The sequence below is a fragment of the Nematostella vectensis genome, chromosome 14 (assembly GCF_932526225.1).
Source record: "Nematostella vectensis chromosome 14, jaNemVect1.1, whole genome shotgun sequence".
NCBI classification, from domain to species: domain Eukaryota; kingdom Metazoa; phylum Cnidaria; class Anthozoa; order Actiniaria; family Edwardsiidae; genus Nematostella; species Nematostella vectensis.
In genome coordinates, this window is record NC_064047.1 from 7,768,938 (window position 1) to 7,796,414 (window position 27,477).

General features: G+C 37.6%; 5 protein-coding genes across 5 annotated transcripts; 3 read left to right on the top strand and 2 right to left on the bottom strand.

Moving 5' to 3' along the window:
* Positions 1 to 43: 43 nt before the first annotated feature.
* On the bottom strand, positions 44 to 6,723 carry LOC5510280 (protein FAM228B). Its single transcript, XM_001630701.3, has 8 exons — positions 6,498 to 6,723; positions 6,279 to 6,434; positions 4,763 to 4,840; positions 4,521 to 4,619; positions 4,028 to 4,126; positions 3,663 to 3,743; positions 1,883 to 2,115; positions 44 to 901 (listed from the first exon to the last, which is right to left on the bottom strand). Exons 1-8 carry the CDS (start codon positions 6,597 to 6,599, stop codon positions 628 to 630), a joined length of 1,122 nt encoding a protein of 373 aa, XP_001630751.3. The 5' UTR covers positions 6,600 to 6,723; the 3' UTR covers positions 44 to 627.
* A 281-nt stretch (positions 6,724 to 7,004) lies between these two features.
* LOC5510288 (profilin-4) lies at positions 7,005 to 11,455 on the top strand. Its single transcript, XM_001630719.3, has 4 exons — positions 7,005 to 7,333; positions 8,603 to 8,737; positions 9,187 to 9,292; positions 10,607 to 11,455. The coding sequence occupies exons 1-4, from the start codon at positions 7,217 to 7,219 to the stop codon at positions 10,633 to 10,635; spliced, it is 387 nt and encodes a 128-aa protein (XP_001630769.3). The 5' UTR covers positions 7,005 to 7,216; the 3' UTR covers positions 10,636 to 11,455.
* Positions 10,793 to 12,750, bottom strand: LOC116617031 (sialomucin core protein 24-like). Its single transcript, XM_032379410.2, has 2 exons — positions 12,551 to 12,750; positions 10,793 to 12,225 (listed from the first exon to the last, which is right to left on the bottom strand). Exons 1-2 carry the CDS (start codon positions 12,612 to 12,614, stop codon positions 11,813 to 11,815), a joined length of 477 nt encoding a protein of 158 aa, XP_032235301.1. The 5' UTR covers positions 12,615 to 12,750; the 3' UTR covers positions 10,793 to 11,812.
* Positions 12,751 to 13,065: 315 nt separating this feature from the next.
* LOC5510270 lies at positions 13,066 to 15,259 on the top strand. Its single transcript, XM_001630718.3, has 3 exons — positions 13,066 to 13,516; positions 14,279 to 14,585; positions 15,080 to 15,259. Exons 1-3 carry the CDS (start codon positions 13,212 to 13,214, stop codon positions 15,164 to 15,166), a joined length of 699 nt encoding a protein of 232 aa, XP_001630768.1. The 5' UTR covers positions 13,066 to 13,211; the 3' UTR covers positions 15,167 to 15,259.
* A 5,310-nt stretch (positions 15,260 to 20,569) lies between these two features.
* On the top strand, positions 20,570 to 21,991 carry LOC116617049. Its single transcript, XM_048722094.1, has 2 exons — positions 20,570 to 20,816; positions 21,764 to 21,991. The coding sequence occupies exons 1-2, from the start codon at positions 20,635 to 20,637 to the stop codon at positions 21,900 to 21,902; spliced, it is 321 nt and encodes a 106-aa protein (XP_048578051.1). The 5' UTR covers positions 20,570 to 20,634; the 3' UTR covers positions 21,903 to 21,991.
* The last annotated feature ends 5,486 nt before the right edge of the window (positions 21,992 to 27,477 follow it).

Below are 27,477 nucleotides of genomic sequence, written 5' to 3' on the forward strand. Positions count from 1 at the left end.
TGAAAATATTCTTGTAGCAATTATACAAATGTATTTTTTTTTAATGTGGTGGTGTACTGTATTAAACTATACAAAAATATCTACTTGTCTAAAAAAGTGTAGATGCTGTGGTGGTTTGGTAGTATTTAAGGCTGAGTCATTGTGAGATTGATTTTTTTTCTTTTTTTTTTTTACAATACAGTACTTCGTATAAGCATAACAGCTTTGGACCTTTCAAACAGTCATTTTAAAATTGAGCTTACGTACTGAATGGCACCACTCCATTTAAAGCAGCCTTTTCCTCCAAATGATAAAAAGTATAGTTGCTCAATATTCAATATGCATATCTAACAAAAAAAAGTTTCCTTGAAATTTGCAGCTCTAAGACATTTGCTTCATTTTTATAACACACAAGAAAGTTAACTAGACTTTGTTATCTGGTTTCATTGGAGAGAAAAAAAGAGAGTGTTTTTAAGAGTAAACTATTTTTGCATAAGACAATGTTTTTTTTTTTTTTTTCGTGTAAATCTCAATCCAACCTATTGTAAATAACGCTATCTCAACCCGTTATCAGCAATGGGAAATTAAATTTGTAGACATGATGTGGGCTTTGTGAATTGTGTCATCTTTGTGTGATAAAAGTATTTTCTAGTATGAAGCATTCAGCTGGAGTTCGGGTCTGTATTCAAAGCTGCTTCCTAGTGGTAAGACATTAGGAATACGTGGATGATATGTTGCTGGAGGTTGTGATATCGAGGGAAGTTCAGGCCACTCAATGTCTAGTGTAGTAGCATGTTTCTCTCTATACTGGCGCTTTTTCTGTGCTCGTAATTCAACATCTAGTAAAGCCGGGCTTGTTTCTGCTTTGCTTATCTCCTCAAAGTCAATGTCTGTGTCATTGTAGGTTCCTTTCATACGTAACCTGAAAACAAAGTAGTCGAGGATTATAAAAGGTATTAAAAACTTTGTATGTATCATGGCATTGCAGGCAACATGCAGCATGAATTTTACTCATTTTAGTACTTTAGAAAATTAAACAGAATTTGAAAGATGTGTTATGGAAAGTAATTGAACTCTACTTGCCCAATTATGAACTTTTAGGTCTAGGTATCTTGAAAAAATATATATATATAACATTTGTTTCTTTCCATCAAAACGTTTCACTATTTGTTGCACTCTTGGAAAGTACTAATGAATGATAAGTAGTAATGTAAAATAATGACAACACAACTAATCTTTAGACCTAGAAAACATCTTCCGCCATTTCTCCTCCCATCTGTAGTGCAGATACATAAATATCATTTGCAACCTTCTTTCTCAGTATTTACCTTTATACACACTTGCCCAAAGACTAGTTTTACTAAAAAACCTTGCAATGTGAACAACTAACATTTAATTTTTCTTACTTTTATTGTTAGCTTATATAGTGGTTTTCAAAAATTATGTGAAATACTATTTAGTTTATTTCGTACAACTGTAATACACTGTAATGTTTTTGTTCTCTTTTGTTCTGGCTCGACTATTACACTTGAACAATTACATTTTGTTGCATAGGATTTTGAAAACCACTCTTAGTGAAAGACTAAGCTAAATTAAATGTTAGACTATCTAGGCTTTATTTTAAGCTGATGTTGAGCATTGTGGTCAAACTCACTGAGAAACAGCAGATAATCATGCCCATCATTGAAGGACAGTTGTTGAGTGCTATCATGAGTAAGTTGTTAAGTGTTATCAGTTGCGGATTTCATGTATAAAAATTTTTGTGTTTCGTGTATTGGTCGCAATCCAAGACCTCAAGCACATACTGTAAGTAATTCTTTATCATTTGATGTAATAAAAGCACGTACATAAAATTATGAAACAAAATTTGATACACCCAAAGTGGCAATCACCCTAGACTTACCCACTGCGCATCCTGACGTCACTATCAATATCATGCAACTGCATCCTGAGCCATGTCTTACACTCCGTCCCTTGCCGTCCCAATGGTACAAGAGGTGGCGGTGGTTTGCGAATGTTTTCTATTTCCTTATCTGGCATCCTTTCTCCTGTTATGCAGCCCAATTCTATTCTGTCTTCTTCTGATCTTGTTGCTCCTGGCGATATAAGACAGTCGTCCAGTTTTGTAGTAATAGCCTAAAAGACAAATATTAAAACAAAAATGTTAATCATACAGTAATGAACTTGTGGTGTAGGTGACTTTTCACATGAGCTATCAAGTTTTACGAACAGTCAGTAAAGACTAAAATGTGCACAAGTACTTTTAAGAATTTGATACATTTGCAAACATGCACTTGAAAATTGAATAATTTATAGCGCTACTGTCACATCATAAACCATTTGACTGCACAGCAAGGAAATTAATTGGCCACCATTTTTTTTTTTTTAGCTTTTCCCAGAGAAGAATGGATTTGAATTCTTGGTGTTCCCAGGCCCATACCCAGGATTTTCCTTTGGGGGGAGGTGCGAAATCTGAAAAAGTTGACCTAATTTTTCAGGGGGGATGTGCGTTTTTATAAAAAATCTGACCACCCCTGCAAGAACCAAAAAGGATTTTTTTAGCCATTGCAGTTTTTCCAGGGGATGTCTATTATCAGATTTGGCTTCAAAAAATTATGCTTTATAGTTCTGTCTTTGTCCACAAAATAGCATGTCTATTGTGAACCAGTGTGTGTGTGTGGGGGAGGGGGGGTGCGAACCCACCCCTAGCACCCCCCATGGGTATATGGGCCTGGTTCCAGCAACAATAAGTTCAGCTATAAGCTTACACATAATATGTAGCTATTAGCTTTTTCACCATTAGCCAAAGGTTAGAGCCACATACTGACTAGAATTGATGAAAGCAGCTCCCTCTCACAAAACAAACATTTCCACAGTTACATTGAGTAGTCATTATAACTTAACATACACAAGCTGACATTTGGTAACATGATGGATGTTATTAATTATTTTAGGGTGATTAACAGATCAGATGCAATCAAGAAGCTGCAGCGAAAATGTGAAGGTGTACAACTGCATTTTGCAGATCAAACTCATTGGACAGTAAAATGGCATTGAGAAACACAGCCTATGTACAAACAAGAATAAACAGTAAAAAATGCTGGGTTGCAATGTCTTTAACTTGTGGAGAGGTGACACTTGAGGGTATATGAACTAAAAGAAAACTGCACCTCAACAATGTCAAGGGTTACCCCAAGTTCCTAATGCTATAAGAACAAGAACTCAAAGACAAAACAAACAACAATTACACCAGTCATTTGTGAGTTCAAAATAACATCATATGAGGATTTGTAACTACTGTAGCAAGCTCATTGCCAGGGATGGGGTAGGCAGGGGGGAGCACCACCTTAGATTGGGAGGTCTGTTTAAATGAAAGAAAACTGTGTATCACTGAGTAAGGAGAATATTCCTCGAAGAAAATACTGGCTAAAAATCTAGGTGAAAATGGTATAAAAGCTTGATTTGCAAATATTTAGTTTTGAAACACGACTAGTAAAGCTGTGGAAATATGTAATGTAATGTTTGTTTTGGCCATTCACATACTACATAGATTTGCAAACAGTTAACTATTATAGGGACTATCAGTGCCTTAATTCTCACTAGTGATTAGACAGAAGACATATTCCAGATATTTTGGTGTTAACCATTTTACATGTGTGTTAATTGGTAGGATTAGAACAAACCTTAAGTGGACCTGGGCGATTTCTGTTCAGAGCCAATGGATCGTACTCTTCTGGAGACATGACATCCAAGAATACCACACCCTGAAGATATGAAAATCATTTTTTAACATTAAAAAAAATATACAGTATTTGACATTTGGAACAGTGATGGTGTTTGTACTGTACAAAAGCATGAAAATAGTCATGTGAAAATTCACCATAAAACCCAAAACTCTCAGTAACATGTTTTGACCTCACAGTATGAAAGTCCTTCGAATAGAGAGAATCTGTCTGGGATTCAAGGGACCCACAGGTTCTTATTGTAGCTCAGTGCAGGATGATCATGTCATGTTGATCACAAGTTTCCATCAGTAAGTGCTACATACCTTGTTGTTGCTATAATCCAGATAATGTTTGTAGATTGTCCTTTTCCTTTTATCCAGGTTTTTGTAATTTGGTCCATTCATTTCCTGGTCAATTTGCTCCTGATATTAAAAAAACAAACAGACAACTTATTTTACTTTTGTATTACAATGAGACTTCACAAGCCTGTCACAAACTGTGAACTTCACAGATACAACAATTAAAAAGCACTTTTATTTAACAAAGAGAATTTGACATTCTAAGCCCTTTTTCCAGACACACTAAGTGTTGCCCACGGGGCATAAAGGATTTAAAAAGTGCCCAAGCAATTGTGGTATACCCCTGTCCTTCTTGCCTTAGAGGTTTTGGTACATAAAACCAAATGCCCTATCCAAGACCATAGGAATATTAAAAAAATAATATTTGTGGATTAAAAGGGCCACATTTATTATTATCTCTAGATATCCAGTGCCACTTTCAATAAAAAGGTTTGCTATTAATATTGTTATTATTTACCTTTACAGGAAAGTAAACTCTTTCACTCCATTTCTTATGCAGCAGCTGTTTTTTCCTGCGATCAAGCATTGATTTGTAGTGAAGATAGCCATCCACTTCCTGCAAAAAAAAAAATGCTTTGTCGCATAAAGGATAATGGGATGCTTTCCATAAAATGGGGGGACCTGTGGAATTTGAGCATGATAGAACCTGAATCACCTCAAAAATGGCAAATGTAAATACTTAATACATAGTTTAGATACCTTAACAAATGAATCCTCATTCTCCAACAGTGTTGTGTACATATTTCTTGTCGCCCTTGACTCGAAGTCTGTGCGTTCCTGAAGTAGAAATTGTTTTTTTTTTAATTTACTGTTGATGCAGGGGTGACTGCGCTGGCCTATAGGTTGGGGGTGGGCTCAAGGCAAACTTTTTGGACTGAATATGTCTTGTGTTTAGGGGGTCTGCACTATGCAATACTTCAAAAAACTCTGACATTTTCAAACATGCTTGAAAATTACAAAACAGCTATCATAAGGGATTGTACAATTTGATTTTTGAGCAGTATTTGACATTCTTTATGCATGATATATGTGTTACTTTAAGATTTGCCCAATTTCACTCTTTTCTTTAAATTGACATTTTCTCTTGGCAGAGTTGCCCTACAAATCTGTTCTCTTTTCTTGGTATTCCCCCTATAAATAGTTAACAGTTCTAATAGTAAAGTGCACTTTCTCTCATTTCAGATAAGCTCGACAATCTGCTTAGATAAAGGCCTACATGTTGGTCCTTTATGCCATTATCCAATCCATAAATCTTGACAACAATATCTCTTTATAAAAAAACACATTTTAACATTATTTTCAAAGTGTATATATTTGTTGATTTTGAGTGAGAAATGCAAAGAAAAAAGAATCAATGAACTTTGCAAAGAATGTTATCTTCCCTTCAGGGAATACACAAATCTCAGTGATATTATTTTTTAATCAATAGACTAATGACTCTCTTTGTTCTTAATATAAAGAGGCCAATTAATAAAGCTGTCATTACTAAAATCTTACAGATTGTAAAAGCCAGTTATTAGTTATTTAGAAGATATCACAGAAAACATAAATATTTATGTTGTGGTTTGAAATGCTTCTTGGTTTGAAATTGTTAAAACCAGTTTGAAAAAAATTCAAACCAAGAAGCATTTCAAACCACAACAAATGTGGCATGGTTTGAATTTTTTTCAAACTGGTTTTAACAATTTCAAACCAAGAAGCATTTCAAACCACAACATTTATATACCTTATTAATTATTTTTTTTTAAATATTTATAATAATATTTATATAAAGATATATATCTTTTTTCTAGCATGAAGTTCATTTAACCGTATTCGTTTACTAAGGTCACTAGAAAAAATATTATGTTACAGTTCCGTCTCCTTATGTTGTTGACAAAAAGCAAACATCCAAACGCCAAATTTCCATATAATAAATCCTAAAATCTCCTTTTTAGTATACATTCTAAGTGCTTAACAAGAGCGATTTAACAAATGAAGTTTCCTCCTTTTATATCTAAGTCCAAGTGTTTTTATATTTTCAAACGAACTTGAAGTTGCCGAGAAGATGGAAGCAAACATCATTCTCTAACAAATCCCGTTCGTCTTTTGCATGTTTTAACTACAATCACCTTTATCAAATAGATTCGTTAAAGTTACAGCTAAAATCCACAGTAATTGCTAGTCACTTATAGAAGTGTAGAGGCATTTGGATAATAACAGTCAATAATAATACCTGAATACCGCGGACCGATTTTTCGTTTAGCCAATTCTGAATCTTGAACGTTTGTTCTGAGGATGGTGAAGAGGACTGTCTTATCTCCCATGTCTGTTGAGGCGAATCTGTTCTATCCAGAGCTGAATTAGATCTTCGATGATTTCGCCTCATTTCCTGTGAGTTATAAGCCAAGTTAGAGGATTATTTTGACGCTAAAATCTCAATGGCGTAACTAACCTTTCCAGAACCGAATCTATCGCGCCCTGCGATAATATCGTTGATAAGTTCTGGTGTATGGACTGAAATCCTTCCATTGCCAGATTTTCTTCTACGCGACATATTCAACTTGAAGAGGGATCTGTCTTTGGAATGACTTTTGTTGTCAAGGTAGTGGAAACCTTGTAAACAAAGAGAGTCTTTACTCGTTCCGCCCGCGGTGTCTTTTCGCGGCCAGGCACGTGTAAATTACATGTTGCTATGGCGACAAGGACGCTTGATTGAAAACCAGCTGGGCTTTGTGGACGAATATGTGTATCACAGGGGAGGGGTGAAGCAGAAATGCAAACGACCATTTTGTTTCCCTGCCATTCAACTATTTTTTTGTGTGCGTAAGGAGATAGTATTACTTACCCTTTAAGGGAAAACGACTTGCAAAGCGAGTGTTCTATATTTTGGCTTCACATTGTAAAATCTATGAAATTTCTACACACCCCCACCCCTCCCTTAATGTTTCTTGTAATACCTAGACTTCGGCAAAGTTAGGCGCCATTTTGAAATCCAGTTCAAATAGTCAAAACAAAGTTCCTTTGGCTTTGAAGTCAAATTTTCATATTTAACGTCACAGTTGTTCTTTTGCCACCATGTATAGTAGATAAACTTCCCCAACTCTATTGCGCTGGAAAGCAGACAGATCTGAGAAGGAAATCGGGGAATCAAAGCTTCGTTTAGCGTTTGTTATGAATCAGCTACAAAGTTTATTACACGATTCTCTCATCGCCACTGGGCATGTCAAACACTGTGCGATTATCAGGCGAAAGGACACTTCGCTACGAGCAAGCACTGTGGGTTTTAATGTAGGTGAATTTGTAGGGCAGTAGTATCAAATAGTGCTGATTTTTTTCCTCCACTTCCCATTCTTGACTACTAACTTAAGTACGCCAGTCGTCTGGTTGAGCTTACCCGTTATTTTTATTTTCTTAAATTATAAAATCCTTTACTTAATACATAAATAATACATCAGTCATTTAGACCGCCCAACCTGGTGCATTCACTGTTTATGAGGTATTACTAACAAAAGGTCACAAGGATTTTTTTTGGAAAGTTACCACTCTAAAGGTCAAAACCAAGCCTTCAAATTGTTAATGTCCTCAACTGGTCGAACATTTCATTACAAATAGTATGAAAAAAGAATAAAAATAAAAATTGGTGCTGAAAAAATATATGACAGGTTATTCATATGTATTGTGCAATTCTGCAGATGGTTAAATTATTTGCTTTATGTACTGTATGCATAGTTGTCAACTCACCCGCATTAGGCGGGTGTCACAAGATTTTGGACCTCATCACAAGCCAAATTGTTGTGAGAATGTTCATACATTGTCTGTATTCACATGCATTGCTTCTCTTGGGTTTTTTCATATATTTACTGTATTTGATCCACAAGATTTCTTTCCAAGTTGGGGTTGACAGATATGTGTATGTTGTTTCCTGTTGATGGAATGGCTAGAAATCAACGTTAGTCTAGGGCAGAAAGTATAATTGAAAACAAGGCAGCCCTATCAAGGTTTATTGTATGGGGATTTAAGTGATTTTATCTGTCAATACAAAATTCAACCCGTCTGTGTCAATCTGAAACTTAAATGGTGTATGTATATGTACCATAGTCTGTATTTAGTGTATGTGCTGTTTTTCCCCACACACGTTGGCCTAGTGTGTTAGCGCGTCGGCCTCTCACCGCTGTGGCCCAGGTTCGAATCCCGGCTCAAACTGGGGATTTTTCCGGGTTCCTGCCTTGATTCGAATTTGTCACAAGTGAGTTGAAGTTATTCTTCCGTGTTTCCAGTCTTCTCGGATAAGAGCACTAAACCGGAGGTCCTGTCTCTTCAAGCTGCACAACACTAACCTGAACCAAAGAGACGTAAGAGAACCACTGGGGACGCAATATAACCTCTGGCAGTGACCACCCCCAGTGACAGTGCTTACTAACCGAGGGCCATGTGTTAGAAAACTGTATATTCGGTTAAATATGTTACCCTCGATAAACAAAGATTAAACTGAAACTGAAATACATTTGATAACAAGTTCCCTTGTGTGTGCATTTGGTGATTCTGTTTATCCCATAGCCTACATTTGATAACATGAGCTCCCTTGTGGGTGCCTTTGGTGACTCTGCACGAACAAGGATGGAGGGTCTCAAGTTTGAGGATGTTTTATATGAATGTGTCAGAGCAGACAAATTCTCAGTTTATGGCAAACATGTAGGTATTCCTATTTACCATCTGGTTAAATCTTGCACTTACAACTCACTGCATCCACAATGCCACAGTCACTATAGCCGGGATTTGCTTAGGGGCTGCGCAGTATAAGACCTTACATATGCAAAAGTCTAAAAGATTTGGGGAAGGGACAGGCCCATAAGCCAGGATTTTTAGCAGGAGGGTTGTTTACCCAATTAGCAGACCATTTTCTCTTAGGAGGTTACTATTTGTTATTCACAGTGGTACTTAGTTTTTTTCATTTGAGCAGACCTTCCAGTCAAGTGGGGAGGGTCTTCCGATCCTCTCAAACCCGCCTGGCTACAGGCCTAGACGAAGCAAATTTATGGATGACTGTGTATATGCGGTATATGTTTATATATAAAAGGGAGCATTGTTATTGCTTTGTACTATCTGAACATCTCACCTTTTATCATCTTTTCTTTTTCCAGGACAAAACTGGTATTGTTGCTATCAAAACAGCAACTCTAATTCTTGTTGCATTATACTCCCAAGAGATGAGTCCAAGCATATGCGTGGAAGCATCTGAGAAACTGGGTAGGCACAGTATGATTAGCAAAACTTTGCACTGTAAAAATGTAAGGCTTGCAATGAAGTCTTCCCAATTATAACAGGTCAACCCTATTACGCAAGGAAGATCCAAAAGTCCTGTGTTTGCGTGCGTGTGTGTGTGTAGCAGGGAAGGGGGTAACTTAATAGGTTGTTCCAGCTGTAAGTTTGCATGCGCGTTACCATAGGAACCTACCTCAACTACAGGAATGCAGCATGCACATTTTTAAGCTTGCACCAAACAAAGCATGTGCTGCATGATGGTAGTTGAGTTTCCATTGTAATGCTTGCCCAAACTTATAGCATAGCATGGTGAGCACATGCTTATAGCCGGGATGGCCTATCTAGAGGGGCAATATAGCCTCTATACGAGATTCCATAATAGCCTTTCTATGAGATTCCATAATAGGGTTTTTCAGAATGCTTGATTCACCATTTTTTTGCTATCAGAAAACAGGAATTTAAGACAGGATTTTGGGTAGAAATGTCAGGATTGGGTTTAACAAAAATTGTTTTTGAAGGAGTGCCAAGGGGGGACTCTTCAGAAAAGTAGACAGAGGTGAATTGCTATCCCTTAGGGGCTGTTGAAGGAATTTCTCGGATTCTGCTATCTTTTAGGGTATAAAATTTGTCCACTTGCTATTCCTTAGAGGGTGTTTAAGAGTTTTTCTGATTCTGCCATCTCTTAGGGTTAAAATTCCTTCTATCCACCCAAGTGCTATCTATTAGGGTTAAAATTGATTTTGCAGACAATCACCCCTATCTGTTTTTTTATCAGGAGGAGGGGCTATTTTGGTCCTGTAATGCCTAGTGCACACTAGTGACATAACAACATTGGCGCACACACTCTTTAAAGCCAAACATAACAACACAGGCATAATGACATAAAAGAAAAAAAAAAGTTTTTTCTCTTATGTCGGGCTTATGTCAAAATGTCGAACCATTCACACTTGAACATAAGGGTGCACACGCCTATGACATGTTGTTATGTCACTAGTGTGCACCAGGCATAAGAGAAAGAGATTGCCAGTTCCTAATAACCTCCAGGTCTCTCTGACAAATAGTATTCAAAAATACAATAAAATACAGCAAATGCTTATTTCTGCACCCAGAGCTCGTATGCTTATCTAAATAGGGGATCGATTTCATTTTTTGTCCTTGGGCAGGGGGGGGGGGCTTATTTTATTTCTCACATTTGTCGGCAAACATAACCCTAAAATTCCAATTACCTTTAATATACAGTAGCATATTTTTGAAAAATATTGCATGTGCTTACTTTGTAATAATTTTTTTTTGTTTCAGCTGATTATTTCAGGGAAAAAGGCAAATGATAATAGTACAATAGATATTTGTACTATCTAAGCATTGTATGTCAGCAACATAAGCTGCTAGACTTCCAGTCATAGATTAAAGGCTTTAACATTACCAGCCACAAAATAAAAACATTAAAAAGACTCATTGTGGTAAAACACTGTGCAAGAACCTCTGTGACATGGGGCTATTTTTTATTAATATTACCAAAACATTACTACAACACAATCAACATTATTATTTTCTTGATATCAAAGAAAAAAACATTATTTGAAAATAAAATTGAATTGTTATTTTATTTGCACAATGCATCTTACTTGTTCACTAGTTTTTAAAGTAATCCTCAACCAAAACTATAAACAGACAAGCATATTAGGAAATTTTAAGCAACTTACAGTATATATAATGTAGATTAATACTGATAAATTTAACTGCAGTACAATTATATTGAAATCTATCAGTCATCACAAGGACACAGAAGTTACTAGAAGAGTTAGTAAAGTGTTCCATTTACTTACTATGCAAATAACATTTAGTTCCGAGTTTAAATACAAAACTTTTCATTATAATTGTATAATAGAAATAGATTGCTTGTTTTTTTTTTTTTGGTCCACTAAAGGTCTATAAAAGAGCAAATGCATGCAAAAACAATCATTTTTTTTTAATCCAAATGATTTGGATTTTTCTAGTAGCTTTATAGGTAGTGGTAGTGGTAGTAGTAACAAAGGTCTCTTGGCTGTAGAAATCAAAGGCCATTTTACTGTAAGTAAGGATATCTTAATACTTCTGAAGCTTTGGAGTTGTGGTAAAGTTGAAATAAATGGCAATGTTTACATAAAATTTAGTTTTTTTTGTAGATGTGACGTCTTTCAAGACGTAAAAATCCCAGCCAATCCTATAGTGATTTACACAGCCCCAACCCCCTCATCCTGAATATCCCCGCTACAACTCCTTCCTCTTGCACATAATTGACATATAAACATAAGCATGCACAAAGAGAACAAATTTTAGTATCTCCCTAGTCATTATGGTAACTTCTAACATTTTCATTTTAAAAATAGCAAAACAGAAAAAATATATAAGCTTGACTCTAATGTCGTTGCATCATTTTATATTAACTAGTGGATACCATAAGGCTTTAGTCTAGCTTCTTGGCCAAATTAAAATAATGCCAATGTTCTGATTATATCCCTTCGTTCAAAGACTGTGATAGCTTTTTCTTTTGTTCTTATACCATGTGTAACCAAACATTCCTGCAGCGACAATCACAACTCCGAGGATAATACCACCAACAAATGATCCCGCATCAAAGGTGTGGCCTTTGTGAGGTGCGGCTGTAGGAGGTTCAGGGGGCTGCGTTGTCGGTGCAATGGTAGGGGCTGTTGTAGGCACTGGTGTATTTGGTGTGGTTGGAGACAGGGTTGGAGAAGGTGTGGGTGTTGGTCCGACAGAGGCTGATGATGATATTGTTGCAGGATGCATTGAGGACAGTGAAGATGATTCCATCACTGCTGAACTTTCTAAAGCTGAGCTACTGAAAACCTCAGATGCATTTAATGAAATACTAGGAGTGATTATCAATGCTTGTGTTGTAGTTGTACTTTGTGCAACTGAAAGTAAGCAGAAAAACAACTATTACTGCCAATCTCAAGGTTTTTTAAGTGGGAAGGGTTATTTTACCCATTATAGTCATACTCATTGTCACCCCAAAGAAAAAGAAAAATATTTTGGTGTAAAAAGCTAATCGCCATTTTTTAAGCCAAAACGCGTCTTACCATGTATGTATCAAATATAAAATTGATATATTACAAATAAGTCTTACTTATCAAAAAAAGAGCATCGAAATGTAGAGTTTAAAGAAACAATAATACCGAAGTTCATGTTTCAATTCCGCTTTGTGTAAGGTGGTTCATCATTAAAATAATATAAACTTACACGTTTGAGGTAGAATCGTCACAGAAATCGCCAGAAAAACAAGAGCATAGGTTTGTGGACCCATTATTTTGTGCTACAGGGTTATAATGGTGTAACTTTGATCAGATTTCAGTCACGAGAACGGAGAGAGAACGCCTCGTTCAACACAAACTAAACACGCTGTAAACTCTTGACCAGACAAACAAGCTTGTGTAATAATCTGAATACTACCGGGGTGGGGTAAATGGTCTAAAACAAAACACCCTTATAATTCTAGCACTTTCTCTTTATAGAATTTTCTTTTACAATGCTACAATGAAAATCAAAAACAGTTTTCAAAGCCTATGCAAAAAGGGCTGTCTAATGTAGATACTGGTCGGTTTTTTTCCTTATAGATATTTTGCTCCTCACCACTCCCCTACCAATTCTAAATGCGTCGATATTGCCACGTCGGTGAAAATTCAATCTTGAGGTAAATATAGTTGATATATAACCCAATTTATTTGGAGTCACCTGGGTTATAAAAATAGGCAATATCGGTTATGATGAGAAACGGTGGGAAACATAGTGTGTTTTCACTCATTTTGACAGGGCATTTTTTATTAATCAGTATAAATTCTGGGAGCCCTGTTGTCTTATTGTAGCCCCAGTCCTTCACGTGCCATCATAAAATTGCTTCAAAATGGCGAGAAATTTGACGTCAGCCACATGTGAGGAAATAACTAGTGATTGCACCACTGTTTCTTACGATCATCCAGAAATTCTAGAACGAGAAACTTTGGTAGATGTATTGTGCACTAAGGGAATTGATCGGCAGGAGATAAATGCTCTAGATAAAGTCGATTTGGTGAAATTATTTTACAAATATGCAGCGCCACTACCTCAACGAGCTCAGCAACTTCGGCGAGCCAAACGAAAGCCTCCGAAGCCTTCCGAGCACCAGCCGAGCGCGAGTCCAAAAGACATCGTGATTGGCTCGAGAAAGAGGTAATGTTTCTATAAAGAAAGCCATACAAGTGCGGCGAAGCTAGCCTAGAAGTGTGTATGTGTTGTATTTAGGGCACCCCCCCCCCTCAAGCCAGTATTAGCTATGCACCCTACAATTTTTTTAATGAAAGGTTTATAAGTATATAAGTGCGGAGTGCCCTGTTTTTGACAGGGGCGTAGCCAGAGGGGTGGCAAAGGGGGCACGGGCCCCCCCTTCTAGCAGCCAAAAATACAGTAAATATATGAGACATTATCTAAAATATAGGAGAAATGCCTTGAAATGGCCTTTTGCCCCCCCCCCCCCCTCCCATTAGGAATCCTGGCTACGCCGCTGTGTGCCAAGTTTTGTGACAATTTTTGTGTAGTATTTTGCATTGAGTGTTATTTAGTGCTTGTTTTTGTAAAATTTGTGCCATATTTATGTACATTTTTACTGTAATTTGTGCCGATTTTTTTGTGCTGGATCAATTCAGTGTGTGGCAATTTTGTGTTATGTTTTAGGGGTGGCTAATTGTTCAAAGAAACTTTGAATTTCTCACAAAATTCTTGGATTCTAGAAATTAGACTTCTTGTTCTCAGATCCTTAGAAAAGTATTCATATTATGCGGGGACCTCTCAGGGAACATAGTAGGGCTATTTTTTTTTATCATTTTCCCCAATGTTTGCATAACTGAATGGATTTTGAAGCCTTATTTTGAACCCAAAAAGTAAACCAAAAAGTTAATTAATCTTATTATTTTTTCTGTATTTAATTTTTTGCAGGGCTCTGACAAGTGAGGGTCCTTTGAGAAGTAAACTCTATCGTCCAGATGACTTCAGTAAAATTATTATCAATAAGGGACCATCAAAACAGAAAAACAAAACAGACATTCCTATGCAGACCAGTAAAAATGACTTATCACCAATGTCACAAGATTCGTCGAAGGTAACAAAGCTCAAAAGAAGTACTCCAGAACCTCCCAAGTCAAAACCTGTGAAACTGAACAGGAGATCCTTTACAAATCATCCCTCTGATGGAAACAAAACAACACATGCTGGAACCATAACCCAGCAAAGCAAACATGTCGAGGTAAAGTCGATAATCTTCACTGCTATGAAACCCTTATACTGTAGTTGATCAAAAAGAAGCCATTCCAGAGACTCTTCTACATTCTATTTATTATGATGAATAAATTGTTTATAAGCTGACCCTTAGAATGATACCGAACTTTAAATTTTTTTTACCAAAGGCATAGCCACCTGTGTATAATGCAAAATACAATTAGCATAAAAGAATCAGTCACAAGAGCCAGGCTTTGATGATGATGAGGCTTGAGCAAATGTAGATACAGTAGACCTTGGAAAATAATGTGACAAAAAAATACATTTTTGGCCCTGCTATGGCTTGGGGGACTTTCACAAAAGTAGACAATGGTGATAGTCCTATCTTTTAGGGTACAAAATTCTATCAACTGCTGTCCCTTAGTGGTATAAGCCTTGAAACTTGTATGGTTACCAAACATATACTGTACATCAGAAAGCCTCCATTTATTTATTTAACAATATACATTATTCCTACTTCAGGTATGTAAAAGTGACTCTGATTCCATGGATGAAGACATAGTAGAAGTCAAGACACAATTCCAGAAAGTTGCTGTCAAATGGCCATAGTGACTTGACGGGAGTTTTTCCCCACTTTATTTTTGCTAGGAATCACCTGTAAATACATGTATATACACTATTAAATTTGATAGTGAAGTGCTACTTTGCTTGGTACCCCCTTCCCCTTGAAAAAATGGTGCCCCTCTTCACATCCTGGATCCACCCTTGATTACTGGCCTAGCCGCAGATCGGAAACACATTTCTCTTACACAAAAGGCAATGCTATGTCGCTGAGCTCTTTTCCTACTTTCTCTCTCATCCTTTAACTACTTTGAGTTTATGAGTTAATGATTATTTGGTGCTCTCTCTTGTTCCCCATTATCACAGCCTTGTCTTTTCATAAGTTTTAATCTACATTTCCCGTGTTATATTCAATTTCCCATGTTATATTTTGGACAATGACAATTTTATGCAGTTATAATAGGTTCCCAGACCTGAGATCCCTACCAGGGACCCAGGAAACCCACTCTAAAACAGTTATTGGACAGACAAATTTTAGTGTGGTATTCAAATTTACTTTTTAATGAAAGACCTTTCCCCCAGATTTATTAAATTAAGGCTCCCTTTTCTTTTCCAGGCCCATACCTAGGGGGAGGTGCGAACCCCCCCCCCCCCCCCCCCACACACACACACACACAAAGGGCAAAAGTCCACTTTCCATTTTCAATAGGCGTGCTGTGCTATTTTTTTGTAGACTAAACTATAAAGCATAAGCTAGATCACTATGGTATTTAGCAAAATCTGACAATATCAATCAATCATTTATTTTTGCACTATTTGAAGTTGAGTTAATGCTTTACAAAGTGGACTTGGCAGATCAGAAAATATTAGTTATTAGTACCATGAGAATTCGGGAAAGTTCATTTTACAGTATTTTTATAATTATCTGTTTTTGTAGATTTTTCTATACATGTGTCGCTACACTAAGAAATAACTAGACGTCCCGTGGATATTTTTTTCAGAGAACTCAAACGCCCCCTCCCGGAAAAACTATCATCTTCCCCAATGGTTACGGGCCTGAATTCTAGACCCCTCTCTAGTTTGCCTAATACGATTTTTCACACCCTAGCTATTACTCGCCTTCCCTGCTAGCAGAGCATTTTTATTTCTCTTATTTTACTTATCTGGGTCGTGTTTCTATCGTTTTAAATTCTCATTTGTTTGCATAGAAACGTGACACATTTAACAGTGAACTGATACAAATAGGGAGATGTTAGTTTATGCAAGTATTCTTCCATAAAAATGTAAATAAATTCAATCCAATTCGATGTAGTACTTGTAGTTGTCTTTTATTTACTAATTTAAGCGATTAAGAGCGGATTTGGGGCCGTTTTAGCGCTGTTCGGTGAAACTTATTTAGAATCCCTCTATCACTCCCACTAAAGAAAAAAGTGCTACGTCACTGACTGGCTTTCTGTGGGTTTTTAATTAAAATGACGTCGTCACGGTAACTGAAACCCGTTTTTAGAGAATTTGTAGAGAAAACCTTGAATTTCAATTTGATATGCCCATTTTACTAACATAGCACCTTTTCCTCTATTCTAACTTAGCTTTGTCATGTGATTTTGTCATTATCTTTACGAAAAAAAGCAATTTTCCAACGCTTTTTCTACTTGTCACGTAATCAAACCGGTTTCGCGATAAACAGGTTTTGAACTGGTTTTCAACCCGAGTGTCTGGTTTTACGAGCGGCTTGTTCTTCAGGTTATAATCAGGTTTTTAGCGTCGTAATAAAAGAAAATGGCACCCACATTTCTTTAGAACACGACAAAACTCGAACGAGTAAGTTTCGCTGCCTTTTACAAAGATTCCCTGAGAATTTACCCCGTAAGAAGACTGTTTTAGCTTCGCGAATTGAAAATATCACTACTTGTTATTGTTCTACGCAACAACATTTCACAAACTCGCATAGAAATGGCTTCCCTAGTTGGTTCCTTCATCTTGAAAGACTTGTATGCCAAGGAAATCCATTCTACTGGAGATTCCAACGAGAAAACTAATCGTTTGGCTACCAATGAATCCGTCAGCATGGCCGCGTCGCAAGTGAGAACGAAGAAGCCATTGCCAAGGGCGCATAATGTCGTTGGAGGAGATTCCTACGTATTGACCTTGATTTCAAGTTTCATGAATTAAACTGTTGGCGAGAAGCGAAAGAAATGTCGCTTTTAAAGAAACGTGAACCTAACCTGGAGAGCACAGGATTATTTGAGTCGGGTCAACCAAAGCTGTTCTAACTCGCAACGAGTACAGCTCGTACATAAACTGCTTCGTACACTGTTGGTCTATGCTTGCCCCTGACGCGGGAAAACCAAGTGATAACCTAAAGTAAAGAAAGCTGTTTGTGTAAGGATTCGAGAAAACCTGCAGTACTAGCACACAAGAGCTGCTTATACCATCCGAAAAGCCAGCACAGTGCCAAGACAAACGATATTGATATGTGACATTTAAATAGGTTCCCGAAACCCTAAGATGGAAATTCTGAAGGATTTAGGATTTTATAAAACTTAAATTTTGTACAGATAAAAGAGTTGTTATTTAAGTTTCTTATTTAATGATTTGCCTATCAACATTGTATGAATAAAGGTTAAAAGATTGCTGTAATAAACAGTTATTGTCATGGGAGAGGACAAGAAAAGGAGGGGAATGATGTCCCTGTGCCCTAAATCCCCTAAAAACTTTTGAAAATGAAATGTCGCCTTTTAAAAAAAACCTGGAGAGCACAAGATTTTTCGAGTCAAGTCAACCGAAGCTGTTCTAACTCGCAACGAGTACAGCTCCTACATAAACTGAACTGCTTCGTTCTATGCTTGCCCCTGACGCGGGAAAACCAAGTGATAACCTAAAGTAAAGAAAGCTGTTTAGGGGCGGACCATTTGACTTTTGAGGGAGGGGGTGGGTGATTTTGAAAAAATATATCCTGCAAGCTACATTTCAAAGAAAAAAATTGCATGCAAAGCAAATGAGCAGAAAACAAAAATAATGCACAAGTTTAAGAAAAAAAATGTTGCAATGCCATTGTGTGAAAAGATGAACCCTATGAAATAAAATCAAAATTATAAGTGATAACTTTGATGTTTTTACTCTATAATACATTTTCCTCTATATTTTTTATATGTGTATTTTGTATTTCTCCTCACCATATTCTTGAAAGTTTCTATTGGTTGAGACTCGCCCTTTCCACTATCACACCCCTATGTTGAAACTTATAATAAGTTGTGTGGTCTCCTCCTATCAGATGGAACTAGTTCCCAATGGTTTTATTTTAAAAGTGCTCATGCTGAAGATTTTTCAATGATGATTGCTATAATGCCCTTTGCAATCATTTTAGAAAAAAATTACCAAAACGTTTACTTGTACAAAAGAAGTCACAAACTTGAAATACAAATAAAACGGTTTAATAGATCAATATATAAACTGTAACATCATATTGTATATAAATAGATAAAATAGATAAATCTTTCATAATTAATTTGATGGACTTCTCCAAAATATAATATAATGTGAATAAGGAAAAAACTAAAATGGTTGTTTCCTCTTTGTGTTCACATATAAGCAGAGATACTAACCATCGATTAAAAAAAATCCTGCACATCCGATAGGCGAAAAAAAAAAAATTCTTGTAGACATAAAATCACCCATCCCCCCCCCCCTCAAAAGTCAAATGGTCCGCCCCTTACGCGAAGATTCGAGAAAACCTGCAGTACTAGAACACAAGAGCTGCTTATACCATTCGAAAAGCCAGCACAGTGCCAAGACAAACGATATTGATATGTGACATTGAAATGGGTTTCCGAAACCCTAAGATCGAAATTCTGGATTATAAAACTTTAATTTTGTACAGATAGAAAGTTGTTATTTAAGTTTTTTATTTAATGATTTGCCTATCAACATTGTATGAATAAAGGTAATAAAATAGCTGTAATAAACGGTTATTGTCATGAGAGAGGACAAGACAGATAGAAAGTTGTTATTTAAGTTTCTTATTTAATGATTTGCCTATCAACATTGTATGAATAAAGGTAATAAAATAGCTGTAATAAACGGTTATTGTCATGAGAGAGGACAAGACAGATAGAAATTTGTTATTTAAGTTTCTTATTTAATGATTTGCCTATCAACATTGTATGAATAAAGGTAATAAAATAGCTGTAATAAACGGTTATTGTCATGAGAGAGGACAAGAAAAGGAGGGGGGAATCATGGCCCATCAATATTAAGTCTGTGTCCTAAATCCCCTAAAAATGCTCAATAGTCTAAATAATTGAAAAACAAAATACATTTCTGAATATCCCCGAATGAGAGCCGGCTATACTTGCATGGATTTTGTATACTTGCATGGATTTTTTTATACTTGCATGTTTTTTTTTATACTTGCATGGATTTATTTATACTTGCATGGATTTTGTATACTTGCATGGATTTTGTATACCTGCATGGATTTTGTACACTTGCATGGATTTTGTATACCTCCATGGATTTTGTACTTGCATGGATTTTTTTATACTTGCATGGCTTTTTTCATACTTGCATGAATTTGTAAACTCACGGAATCTTTACTTACTAGCAAAGTTTTTTGCATAATCTTGTGAATTTGTATACTTGCAATGATTATTTAATAGTTGCACGGATAGTTTGGCATAACTTGATTTGCAAATTGATACTATAGTGCGAAAATGAATTTTGAAACGTTTGGCGCCTGATATATTCACCTCTAAATTCAATGCGCTAATACAGACTGGGACTATCCTACCGCCCGTGGTCAGATAATGCACTCATATCAATATTTAGTGCAGACCTTGGACTCTCTTTGCGCTCGACATTCTGGCTCGTGAAAGAGGGTCCAGTATTTATTGCATGCGCATGCGCGAAAAAACACCGCATATATGCGGTGTGGCCTGGTTGCTTAGTTCAAGATGGCTGCGAAAGGGACGAGCGAGGCTTTATTTTAGAAATATTTCGCTAATTTTATTCGTTTGGGTTAATACATGATTGTCAGTCTTTCCGGGAACGGGACAGATGATAATTAGAGTCTGAAAAAGATATAAATCAATGAACTTTTCAGTTTTCGTTATTTTCACGCGCGCGCTTTATACATAGCGTCAAACGCGCGCGCGCTGTTTCGAAATATTTAATATTCAATCACATTTAAGCTCGTTATCGAAAACAAGTCCTATGCATGTCGCTGATATTCCTCAGTAGTATAAAACATTCTTTTTAACTTAGGAATGATCTATTTTCGGAGCTCTACACTCGACAAGATCTAGCAGGAATCGACACGTCCGTTATTGCGCGCGTTCGTATTTCAACTTTTTTGCGAAGATCGCTGATTGGTACATGTTCGCACATGCGCAAGCAATAAATACTGGACCCTTTTTCACGCGAGCCAAAATGTCGAGCGCAAAGAGAGTCCCAGGTCTGGATTAATCAATATTATATTTCATCATTACAGGTCCAAGAATTGCGCCCAAGTCCTGTACATGGTGTCCGGTAGCACGACCAACGGCTACTACCAGCTGGTGGACAACCATGGAAACACCTACAAGGCCTACTGCGACTTCAACTCTGAACCGGGAGTGGCCTGGACCCTGATGATGTCATTCAGCCTTACCAACAATGCCAGCCTCAATTACGGAGCACACCGCTGTCCCGTGATGCGCCGATGAACGAGAAATCTCCAAACTGCTTTGCGTACAAGTAAAAAAATTGTGCTGTGAGAGGAGAGATAGCGATAATATAATTCCTCGCCTTTATTATCTCTTTCCATTCTATTGTAAAGTAACTAATTTACCGATACATCTTGTAAAGTAACTAATTTACCGATACATCTTGCCACGAATATCCCTTTATTGCGCGACTCTTGTTCGTTCTCCACACAACACACTACTAAGGTTATCCTTGGTCACCTGATATTCACGCGTCAAACTTAATCTTTAACTACTTACGTGCGTGACGTTACTACGTGAATATCTATCTTAACACTATATCCCTAGAAGCAATCAAAAGCTTATTAGTGCGTTCAAACCTGAACCAAACGAATCCAGAACTATTGCAATAACGGATAAGTTAAGGCAATAAGGTAATGATTCGCCCATTGACAGGTAATCCGGAATTTATGAAAAATTTCGGAGTCCACACACTATGATCCGGTATCCAGAACCCTATTGGAGAACCTGTAATGGGGCGCAATTATAGCATATTTTTCCGATGCGACTCGCAGGCTACATATACTACAACATATTGTCTGGATTTTATTGCAGTTTTATTGACAAAATCTAGCATAAAGTAAAAAATCCATATGTTCTCTCGGCCAATGTATTTAAAACAGCCCACATTCGTTAACAGAGCTTGGGTTACCTGTGGATTCTCTGGGTACCGTTAAAAAAGGTATCCATAATGAGCGTCACGTGCAGCTTTCCCAAATATGTCGACTACAAGGATTACCTGAGAGTGAGGCTGGTGGATTTCGACCCATTTCGTTTCAGTGGTTATAAAGTTTGCAAAAAAAAGTGGAATATGTCAAAATTCACGCTGCAGCTCAAACCACCGCCCCCTTCTGGCAATTCGTCAATTGGTTCACATCGACGGCAGTTAAACTACTCAAACCAGTGGTTGTGCTTTCTCTGCAGTTCCCGGTTCTGTGCATTCTGAGGATAACTTCGGGTATTATGGGATTGTGAATAACAAGTCCAGATGCACCGAGTCCCCTTCCATTACCACTCAGTACTGGTTTGGCGGAAGCAAGTAGCTTTACACCTCGTATTAGATAAGCCGCAATACACAAGCTCCTCCTTTCTTAATGATTGGGAGCGTTTAGAGGTTTGTATTAAGACTGAAAAGAGGACGTAGAATTGATAATTATGTCAAGATAATGTAAGTATAAGATTTACATCCAGAGCGCATGCCCTCCATCAACCTGCAAAGCAAGGGTTTCTGTGAGATTCCAAAGGTAATATAGATTTTTTAAAAAATACACCTTTTGCTGTTCAATAACGGGAAGGGTACATTCATTTGTGCCAAACGTTGTATCGTTAATGTGCATTGTACGTTCATCAACATCGCACGAAACATCCTTAGCGTGACTCGACTTTCAATAACAATGATTGAATATGCGCGAACATTCAATAGCATCAACGGACAATCAATAACGCAATTGGGCATTCATTAGGGATGGAATGAACATTCTTTTGCATGCAATCGAGAATTCAATTACAAGTTTGGACATTCAGTAGCGTTTATTGACAATCAGTTATAAAAAAAAAATAGAAAATTCATTAGTGCTATTAACATAAACAAAGACAATCAAACCTTTTTCAGACAATCATGTTCATCAATGTGACATTCATCAATGTGGTTTGACAACCATTTATCTGATTTAAACCAAACAACAAGGAAAAATAAAATTTCATTAGAGTTACTATTTTTCTCTTTTCTTTAAACAGTGGGCTCCTAAAATTAAGAGAAATATAGAGCTATAAAAAATTTTTAACAAAAAACAAGACAAACAAACAACACTTTTTGTGGAGGGTTTATAAAAGCAAAAAATATATACTCACTCGCACGTTATAGAAAAACAGAAAACGTTTGTATGCCGCCAAGAAACCCCTCGAACACAGGGAAGAGCTAGAAGAGGGGAGAGAGAGCGTACCGCCAAGTATGTGCTCAAATTGGAAGAAATATCACCAGTCACTTTGGCTATTTCGCCCACTAACGGTCTTATCTTGCACTTTTCTATCATCGGGGGAATGAATGCACAAAGATTCAACGACTTCACAAACACGACTGAATCTTTACCCCAACGAAATCGTCATTTTTATTTAAGACGGTGCACCAGCGCACCATAACCCACTAGATACCGGCCCAAACACTGAGCTAAAAAGTTACCGCCCTACAGCCCATTTCACAACATCGGAGGCTACAACATAGGAACAGTCACGGGAGCGAAATGTGGCAATTGTTTCGTTTTATGCAAACCTATATACCTCGCTATGTTAATAGAGATCAATTTCAGGCATAAATGTCACTTAAAAAATCGAAATAAAACTAATGATATTTTCTTTTCTTATAATGTTTGTTTGAATCGAACAAACGATTGTCAAACCACATTCATGAATGTCACCTTGATGAACATGATTGTCTGAAAAGGCTTGTTGATTGTCCTTGTTTATGTTAATAGCACTAATGAATTTTCTATTTCGTATAACTGATTGTCATTAAACGCTACTGATTGTCCAAACGTGCAATGGAATTTTCATTTCGCGCAAAAGAATGTTCGTTCCAATCGAATTGAATGTCCAAGTGCGTTATTGTTTCTCCGTTGATGATAACGAATGTTCACGAATATTCAATTATTGTTATTGAAAGTCGAGTCACGCTAAATGATGATTCGTGCGATGTTGATGAACGTACAATACACGCTATCGTTGTAACTTTTGGCACAAATGAATGTCCCTTTCCCGTTAATGAACAGCAAAAGGTGTACTTACAGAACAAAATCAGGAAAATGTCTTTAAAATAAATTGCCTCTTCTCAGCTCAGTAATCACCTCTCCTTTATATGCCAGCCGTTCCGCTTTTTCGGACGCTTGGAGACTAGATCTAAAACCCACTTTATGTTTAGCCAGAAGGTAAGGCCAAGGATGGACGTATTGACGCATGTATGAGGCTAAAGCGAAACAAAGGCTTAAGAAATCCCATGACCCTTATACTGACCTTTATAAACAGATCTGATGGCCGCTCTCCCTAGCAAGGGCACTGCGAGCACGTAGCTATCAGACCCTTAGCACACAGACCCAATTTATTCCAATAATGTTACACCAAAAATACATGAGTATAACATAAAACCTAAAAGCTATCGATGATTTGAAAATATATACTTTGCTGAAACATTTGTAGCCTCCTAACTATTTCGGTCACATGCTTATGTAAGAGAAGCACGATTCACCTACCCTTCCCCTCCCCAACAGTCATACACACCCTTCCCCCTCAGTCATACACACCATCCCCCTCAGTCATACACACTTGCTCCGAACCACCACTGAGAAGTGCTCTTATTACTGGCACGATTCACCTACCCTTCCCCTCCCCAACAGTCATACACACCCTCCCCCTCAGTCATACACACTTGCTCCGAACCACCACTGAGAAGTGCTCTTATTACTGGCACGATTCATGACCCTTCACAATAGAACCCAAATTCTTCGCCGAGTAACCATGGCAACTGATTCTCGGGCCCACGTGTAGAAACACCCACTCCGTCTGCTCAAACAACCCGCACTATAAAAGTGCCAGAACCAGGTCCACGAAAGGCTCAGTTGTCAGTTACGCGGTGCGGAACCCCGGAGTTCAGTAAAGCGTGTCTTGTTTGCCCGCGAGGGGCGAAACCCCAACTCAGCTTTTGAAGCGCTTTTCTTCTCGTTTGCTTGGTTTATCTTCTCTTGCTAACGAACAATGAATAACCAACCAAACGAGCAGGAATGTGCACTAAAAATAAGTTCAAGTTAGTACGATAACACAACAAAAAAGTCCCACTAACGCCGCAATGTTACCCGTGCGGCGTGTTGTAATCTTGAAGTTTGAATTTTTCCAGCTGCGAAAAGCAGAGGCACATTACCATTTTTGGTAATATCGAGTTACCTTCTTATAATGCAAAATGGCCGCGCGGAGTTTGAAACTTGAATTTGTTTTGTTTGCGAGACGTCGCATCGCAAAAAGTCACCAAAACAGCAAAATATCCTGCTCTATACCAAGTTTGATATTTGATTGATGACTTCCTGTGTTCGAAAGTAAAATATCGTTTGGGAAACCTTTTCAAATTGAGCGCTTTTATTTGAGACTGTGACAATCTTCACTACAAGCCGAAATGAGTGCCCACAAGGTATTGTGAAAGTTGAGGAGAGCGGAGGTTGAATTGTGAGAACGAAAGTGTGAGTCAAGGCCCAACGTCTATTCTTTAACAGGGAAAGATCGCCGAAGAATAGGTATGAAAATCCGTGTTAACATTTAGCCGAAAAGCATTTTACCCTTCCCTTGTCTCTGGGGTTCACTTCTTCTCATTCTTTGCCAAAATGTCTTGCCCTTCGACCACCACAACAACAAACTCCACCAAGAATAGATAGACCCCCCCTTCCCCCCCCAAAAGTAACCCAAACCCGAGTTCTACTCCTACAACATTCAATAGCTTGAAACTTGCCAGCCCCGTAAAAAATACTATAGATTAAGGTTTAGAAGGAAAATTTGCTTATCAAATTTAATTTATTTATTCCCTTTTATAAAATGAATCATGATGAAAACAGAGCTGGATACAATGAAGTCCTTTGGGGATGGTTCTGACACTGAGGTATACATACACCCCTCATTGAATAAGCACATTACATAGCCTCTCAAACAAGTGCCCCCTCTAGAATCCATTTTTACAAAGCCATAATGTTAGCATTTGTGGTAAGGACTTTTTTTTACAACGAGTAATAGCAAACTAATACAGCAATGTATAATGACTGCCATCCCTGAGATTTACAGATCAAAGCAAATCTATTGATTCCAGGATCAAATATAAACATTTAAACATGGTACTTTTATGTAGTGTCTTTTAATTGCATACAATAAACAGTGACTCGCGGCCATTCTTTATACGATTAGCTTTATTGTTTTAATGAGGCTCGCTGCCATTTCGTATAAGATTCGTTTTAGTTTCAATATCCCAGCTAAAATATCTCCTTGGAGTGTCTTCATTTGGAGTGTGAAAGCAAGATAAATCCAGGGAAATTCTGTGCAGTTGTATGACTCGATGAAACGTACAACTAAATAATTGGCGATCAATGATATACCCTGCTGGCTTACCCTTCCGCGTTCATTACAATACGATTCGGTGAAGTCTTAAAAATAACCCTGCAAATGAGGTCTCTTGCCGATGAGAAACAACACAAATAGGATATATCTGACGCACTGAGTCAGTGAAATCCTTGCTTAAACAGATAAGACTAAAGAACTGCTAGCAGAGAGTTAAAAAGCGGCGTTCAACATGATTTTTCCGATTCGACTGAACCGCCTTTTTGTTTTCCTGCTCTGAGTTGAGGCGTGTCAGCGTGAGACTGGGCATAGTAATGCTCATCTCTGATTGTTTATCAAATATAACCAAAAATGGTAATGTTCCGCACTGAAAAGGGGCTGAGCTAAGCTCTTTTATAGTGCGGGTCCTTGTTTAAGACTTCTACATCATGGACTTCAATTCTCCGGATGTTCATGTAGTCCACTTTCTTGCAAGTCCCGTTTCCATCATTTAACGACAAGATATCAAACTCGGCAACCATGCCGCGCATGTAATCAACAAATGACCGCTGGCCTAAAGATAGAAAGCGTAAGGAAATATTAGGATATCTGGGGCCGGTTTCTTAAAGGCCGATTAGACTTAACCCTAGATCAGCGCCTAATCCCGGGTTTAAATTCGCAAATAGTAGGTTAGCTAACCTACGGATAACTCACCATTCCCGAAAGCCAAGTAATCCCCCGATGTACTAACCTTGGATTAAAGCCGCATTGTCACCAGTTTACTTCCGGAGGTCCGACGGAAACCTCAACCGTTAAAAGACAAAAATATCTATTAAAATCCGAGATATTTAACAGGCCATCCGCTCTAAATAATCGATCACATCCTCGAAGAAACTTCCAATAGACACACTGCTTTCAATATTTTGAAATATTTTTCTCGTTTTCCGTTAAAAATCGTCGAAGATTGCTACGTAATCGACCGGCAGTAAACTGGTGACAATGCGGCTTAAAGTGAGTGACGAACTGTTTTGACGAATAAAATTCACCCAAGATACCCAGTAGATCAATAGAGAGCAACTCAAGTTTACCTTTGGTGGTTTTACTTTCGCAGAGAAGCCCCAAAAACACCTTTACATCGCCTGTAGTTACCTCCATTTCATTGCGAAAGATGTCATTTGCAGGATTCTAGTCGGTGCGTTACACTAGCGAGACAGATTCATTTCAAGCATAAATTTCATGTAACCTTTTGTGTGTCCGAGCACAATTTTCGAGTCAGCATCGCAACAATGGTCGCATAACAAAGCGAAGTGTTAGGACATTTGATCCCTGTATTTTTTTGTGTGTAAACGTCTTTTTTGTTGGCAACTTCATTTTATGAAACTTTAATTCTACTTCAAAATTTGGATGGCCTTTGTTACCTCCGAACTAACCAAGGGTTGGCGCTAACCAGCGTTTCGGGAAAAGAACTAATCCTGGGGTAAAAACTTAATCGTGGGTTAAGGCAAATTTAGCCCCGGGTTAGCCGTAATCGGCTTTTCAGAAACCGGCCCCTGCTTA